Genomic DNA, 6424 nt, shown 5'->3' with positions numbered 1-6424 from the left:
TCCCGCTAGTTACCTTCCACGGCGTCTTCACGGGCGATTGGATCTGACCTCTCGTCCCCGGTTCCTCTGTGCTGCCGGCGTCAACACATCGCACCACAGTTGAGTCAGGTTATTCCTCCCGATCTCCTCCCTTCCTATAACCTCCAGTCCTCCTCGATCCCGACCTCCTCGCTATCCTCTGCGCCCGCCGACGTGGGCCGCGTCTCCGTATCCTTGGCCATGCCGGCGGCGGCAGCGATGCGGTCTGGCGTCGGCGCCGACGGAGCCGACGGAGTTCTCCTTGCCCATCAATCTTGTGTCTGGACCAAGCACGACACCACCTCGGTGTTGAACGCCGTGATAATGCCGCTCGGGCTCAAATCCCCCTCCCCCACGAGCTCCCCCCTCGACGCGCCGCCACCCACGCTCAGACCTCGCCGCCGCCCATGGCCTCCCCCGAAGAAAAGAGAAGAGAAGAGACGCAGGGAGATCGAACCACCAGATCGAGTGGCGGCCAGATCCATCTGCCACGGTCGCCCAGGGCTCGCGCGCCTCCGACGACGCGGCCGTGCCCGTGTGTCAAGGGCCTGGTCGGAGATGCTTCTGCTCCGCCATGGCCATGGAGCTTCCTCCCAATCCAAGGTCTTGGACTGGACGGGGACGGCTGCTCTTCCAAGGTCTCGTCTCTTCTCTTCCGATCCATCCATCCCACACCCCATTCTATTTGCATATGTGTAGATACATATTCAGATCAAACTGAACCCCAAACCATGTGCACTACTTCAAGAAATATAGTCCAGTAGGACCACGGAGGTGTGTCCCGGTAGAGTGAAAAAAATATCCTCTGCCTTATGCCCTATGTGTTAGTTATTTACATACGTACGAGGGATCTCTGATTCATACCCTAGATTGCATAGATGCTGTTAGTATGATTCAGTCTCCAGCCTTTTTATGTCAACTAGGAACGTCTGCAGTCATTTGAAAAGCTAATCTTGATAACCATGTACTATCTCATCATACTCTTCCTTCAAAGGGATAAATAGTGCTTTTCACAGTATATTCTCCTGGATAGTTCTGTCCTATTTCTAACATTTGAATATGGTAGATTGACCTCTGAATCAAATTAAGGTTTCTAGACCCTTTCGCAGAGTTACTCCATCATCCATCTGTATGTTTTTATATACGTTGCCATGTTGCTACAAGTTAGTAATTTAATGAAATCACCCCACTGTTCCATTAGTTACTGCCTAAGAGATTGTTGCTTTGTACCATCTGAACCTGACTAGAAATAGTTATTTTCGAAGTTGGCCCTTTGCTGGAGTTTGATAGCATATTACATTAAGACAATTTATTTGACTCATGGAGAGAATATGATCCTGTTATTCACCTGAATGTCATTCGTACCAGCTGATTTTAGGACAATGTATTCAATCATCATGGCTGGTTTCCTTTCCCCTTAGCAATTGCTTAAACAGAACAACTGAACAAGACTGACTTTATTTGATGCATTATATACATATATACATACTTCTAAAACCAAGCATGTTGAGACTTTCTAAATATACACAAGAAAATGCATTGTGGGCATTGAGGCGTCTAGCTTAGAAAGTGTCATGGCGGCAACTTTTGCTGAACATAAACCAACAATTTAGTAGTCAAGGAACCATCCTTTTTCCTTATGCATGGAAGAAAAAGATCATCTTTTGCTGTACTGCACTATTTGGGTGCACACTCAGTACAATATCTTTAGCTTCTTCAATATGTTCAGGAATTAATCTTTCTCCAATATCTTCAGCTTCTCAATTTTGTAGAATTTTAACAAAATAATGCTTGGATAAATCTCTACCATTAAGAGAATAGTGACCTTGGAACATAACTGGTTGTACCAAGAAAGTTTAAGAGGGATATGTATGATCATTTCTAATTAGCTCTACTTCAGATTTTACTTTACCATGGTCTGTAAGCATAGGAGCCTGGCAGTTTTCAAACAGACAGATAAATAGTTCATACTTTTAAATTTTTTTGTTAAACTGATTTGATTTTATGCCTGCTTTACATATTGCGTTTCTTCTTAAATTGACTCAAAATTTTATGTCTGCTTTACTTACACAAGGGCACAATGATGAATTTTAAGGACGATGCTCCTGGTACACAACATCCTTACTTCATAATCACCTATCTGAATGGTGCACAACATCAATGCTTTGTTAATGCTAAGTCTCATGATTGTTTTTGTGTGCAGGAAAGAAAGACTTTGTTCTCTTAACAAGGATGAAGTATAACCGCATACAAAAACCAACGTGGACAACCAACATCTGGTAAATTGTTTAGCATTTGCTATAATGCATAGAATCTTGGTGTGGGTTAAATTGCTTTACACATTTACACTTGTATAATTGTTCTGTATGCACGAGCAGGATGTCATGAGCATGGGCGTGATGCCTGAAGGAAATATGCCTTAGAGGCAATAATAAAGTTATTATTTATTTTCTTATATCATGATAAAGGTTTATTATTCATGCTAGAATTGTATTAACCGGAAACATAATACATGTGTGAATACATAGATAAACAGAGTGTCACTAGTATGCCTTTACTTGACTAGCTTGTTAATCAAAGATGGTTATGTTTCCTAACCATGGACAAAGAGTTGTCATTTGATTAACGGGATCACATCATTAGTTGAATGACCTGATTGACATGACCCATTCCATTAGCTTAGCATCCGATCGTTTAGTATGTTGCTATTGCTTTCTTCATGACTTATACATGTTTCTATGACGTAAAGGTGCTCTACAGGTGTCTCCAAAGGTACATGTTGGGTTGACGTATTTCGAGATTAGAATTTGTCATTCCGATCGTCGGAGAGGTATCTCCGGGCCCTCTTGGTAATGCACATCACTTAAGCCTTGCAAGCATTGCAACTAATTGCAACTAATGAGTTACAACTAATGAGTTAGTTGCGGGATGATGTATTATAGAACGAGTAAAGAGACTTGCCGGTAACGAGATTGAACTAGGTATTGGATACCGACGATCGAATCTCGGGCAAATAACATACCGATGACAAAGGGAACAACGTATGTTGTTATGCGGTCTGACCGATAAAGATCTTCGTAGAATATGTAGGAGCCAATATGGGCATTCAGGTCCCGCTATTGGTTATTGACCGGGGACATGAAACCACCGGGAGCTATATGGGCCTTAGTGGGGATTGGGGGAACTCTTCCCCGACACTTTGCTGGATCGGAGTCCGGGGATCGTCATCGAGCTGAACGTGTGCTAGAACTCGGAGGTGCCGTAGTTTCAGTGTTTGATCGGTCGGGCCGTGGAGACGTATGACTACATCAACCAAACGCTTCCGTTGTCGATCTACAAGTGTACGTAGATCACACTCTCCCCTCTCGTTCCTATGCATCACCATGATCTTGAGTGTGTGTAGGATTTTTTTTGAAATTACTACATTACCCAACAGTGGCATCCGAGCCTAGGTTTTATGTGTTGATGTTATATGCACGAGTAGAACACAAGTGAGTTGTGGGCGATATAAGTCATACTGCTTACCAGCATGTCATACTTTGGTTCGGCGGTATTGTTGGACAAACCGGCCCGGACCGACATTACGTGTACGCTTACGCGAGACCGATTCTCCCGACGTGCTTTGCACATAGGTGGCTTGCGGGTGACAGTTTCTCCAATTTTAGTTGAACCAAGTGTGGCTACGCCCGGTCCTTGCGAAGGTTAAAACAGCATCAACTTGACAAACTATCGTTGTGGTTTTGATGCGTAGGTAAGATTGGTTCTTGATTAAGCCCGTAGCAGCTACGTAAAACTTGCAACAACAAAGTAGAGGACGTCTAACTTGTTTTTGCAGGGCATGTTGTGATGTGATATGGTCAAGACATGATGCTAAATTTTATTGTATGAGATGATCATGTTTTGTAACCGAGTTATCGGCAACTGGCAGGAGCCATATGGTTGTCGCTTTATTGTATGCAATGCAATCGCGCTGTAATGCTTTACTTTATCACTAAGCGGTAGCGATAGTCGTGGAAGCATAAGATTGGCGAGACGACAACGATGGTACGATCGAGATCAAGGTGTTGCGCCGGTGACGATGGTGATCATGACGGTGCTTCGGAGATGGAGATCACAGGCACAAGATGATGATGACCATATCATATCATTTATATTGATTGCATGTGATGTTTATCTTTTATGCATCTTATCTTGTTTTGATTGACGGTAGCATTATAAGATGATCTCTCACTAAATTATTAAGAAGTGTTCTCCTATGCACCGTTGCGAAAGTTCTTCGTGCTGAGACACCACGTGATGATCTGGTGTGATAAGCTCTACGTTCAAATACAACGGGTGCAAAACAGTTGCACACGTGGAATACTCAGGTTATATTTGACGAGCCAAGCATATGCAGATATGGCCTCGGAACACGGACACCGAAAGGTCGAGCGTGAATCATATAGTAGATATGATCAACATAATGATGTTCACCAATATCTAACGTGATGACCGGACATGGTTTAGTTGATTTGGATCACGTGATCACTTAAGAGGATTAGAGGGATGTCTATCTAAGTGGGAGTTCTTAAGTAATTTGATTAATTGAACTTAAACTTATCATGAACTTAGTACCTGATAGTATCTTGCTTGTTTATCTTGATTGTAGATAGATGGCTCGTGCTGTTGTTCCGTTCAATTTTAATGCGTTCCTTGAGAAAGCAAAGTTGAAAGATGATGGTAGCAATTACACGGACTGGGTCCGTAACTTGAGGATTATCCTCATTGTTGCTCAGAAGAATTACGTCCTGGAAGCACCGCTAGGTGCCAGGCCTGCTGCTGGAGCAACACCAGATGTTATGAACATCTGGCAGAGCAAAGCTGATGACTACTCGATAGTTCAGTGTGCCATGCTTTACGGCTTAGAATCGGGACTTCAACGACGTTTTGAACGTCATGGAGCATATGAGATGTTCCAGGAGTTGAAGTTAATATTTCAAGCAAATGCCCGGATTGAGAGATATGAAGTCTCCAATAAATTCTATAGCTGCAAGATGGACGAGAACAGTTCTGTCAGTGAGCATATACTCAAAATGTCTGGGTATAATAATCACTTGATTCAATTGGGAGTTAATCTTCCGGATGATTGCGTCATTGACAGAATTCTCCAATCACTGCCACCAAGCTACAAGAGCTTCGTGATGAACTATAATATGCAAGGGATGAACAAGACTATTCCCGAGCTCTTCGCAATGCTGAAAGCTGCGGAGGTAGAAATCAAAAATGAGCATCAAGTGTTGATGGTTAACAAGATCACTAGTTTCAAGAAAAAGGGCAAAGGGAAGAAAAAGGGGAACTTCAAGAAGAACAACAAGCAAGTTGCTGCTCAGGAGAAGAAACCCAAGTCTGGACCTAAGCCTGAAGAAGAAGGGGAACTTCAAGAAGAACAGCAAGCAAGTTGCTGCTCAAGAGAAGAAACCCAAGTCTGGACTTAAGCCTGAAACTGAGTGCTTCTACTACAAGCAGACTGGTCACTGGAAGCGGAACTGCCCCAAGAATTTGGCGGATAAGAAGGATGGCAAGGTGAACAAAGGTATATGTGATATACATATTATTGATGTGTATCTTACTAGAGCTCGCAGTAGCACCTGGGTATTTGATACTGGTTCTGTTGCTAATATTTGGAACTCGAAACAGGGACTACGGATTAAGCGAACACTGGCAAAGGACGAGGTGACGATGCGCGTGGGAAACGGTTCCAAAGTCGATGTGATCGCGGTCGGCACATTACCTCTACATCTACCTTCGGGATTAGTATTAGACCTAAATAATTGTTATTTGGTGCCAGCGGTGAGCATGAACATTATATTTGGATCTTGTTTAATGCGAGACGGTTATTCATTTAAATCAGAGAATAGTGGTTGTTCTATTTATATGAGTAATATCTTTTATGGTCATGCACCTTTGAACAATGGTCTATTTTTGATGAATCTCGATAGTAGTAATACACATATTCATAATGTTGAAGCCAAAAGATGCAGAGTTGATAATGATAGTGCAACTTATTTGTGGCACTGCCGTTTAGGTCATATCGGTATAAAGCGCATGAAGAAACTCCATACTGATGGACTTTTGGAACCACTTGATTATGAATCACTTGGTACTTGCGAACCGTGCCTCATGGGCAAGATGACTAAAACACCGTTCTCCGGTACTATGGAGAGAGCAACAGATTTGTTGGAAATCATACATACAGATGTATGTGGTCCGATGAATATTGAGGCTCGTGGCGGATATCGTTATTTTCTCACCTTCACAGATGACTTAAGCAGATATGGGTATATCTACTTAATGAAACATAAGTCTGAAACATTTGAAAAGTTCAAAGAATTTCAGAGTGAAGTTGAAAATCATCGTAACAAGAAAA

General features: G+C 42.7%; 1 protein-coding gene across 8 annotated transcripts; it reads left to right on the top strand.

Annotated features, from left to right (window-relative positions):
• On the top strand, positions 1-5954 carry LOC125536052 (uncharacterized). Of its 8 annotated transcripts, none has more exons than XM_087543378.1 (6): positions 188-656; positions 2093-2126; positions 2222-2297; positions 2779-2867; positions 5159-5590; positions 5695-5954. In XM_087543378.1, the coding sequence occupies exons 1-4, from the start codon at positions 426-428 to the stop codon at positions 2804-2806; spliced, it is 369 nt and encodes a 122-aa protein (XP_087399504.1). In that variant the 5' UTR covers positions 188-425; the 3' UTR covers positions 2807-2867; positions 5159-5590; positions 5695-5954. The 8 variants fall into 8 exon arrangements, 4 of the variants coding, with proteins under 4 accessions (XP_087399504.1, XP_087399503.1, XP_087399505.1 ...); XM_087543377.1 differs by having other exon boundaries at positions 2768-2867; XM_087543379.1 differs by having other exon boundaries at positions 2397-2867.
• Positions 5955-6424: the final 470 nt, after the last annotated feature.

The sequence above is a fragment of the Triticum urartu genome, chromosome 2A (assembly GCF_056163025.1).
Source record: "Triticum urartu cultivar PI428250 chromosome 2A, HENAU_Tu73, whole genome shotgun sequence".
Classification (NCBI taxonomy): Eukaryota; Viridiplantae; Streptophyta; class Magnoliopsida; order Poales; family Poaceae; genus Triticum; species Triticum urartu.
The sequence above is the reverse complement of the archived record's forward strand: the minus strand, read 5'-3'. Positions and strand labels throughout refer to the sequence as shown.

Bases quoted from the DNA above. Each gene is read 5' to 3' on its own strand.
- LOC125536052 (XM_087543377.1), top strand. From the start codon at position 426: ATGGCCTCCCCCGAAGAAAAGAGAAGAGAAGAGACGCAGGGAGATCGA. The intron at 657-2,092 runs GTCTCGTCTCTT...TACTTACACAAG, and splicing joins GGGACGGCTGCTCTTCCAAG to GGCACAATGATGAATTTTAA. The intron at 2,298-2,767 runs GTAAATTGTTTA...TATGACGTAAAG, and splicing joins ACGTGGACAACCAACATCTG to GTGCTCTACAGGTGTCTCCA.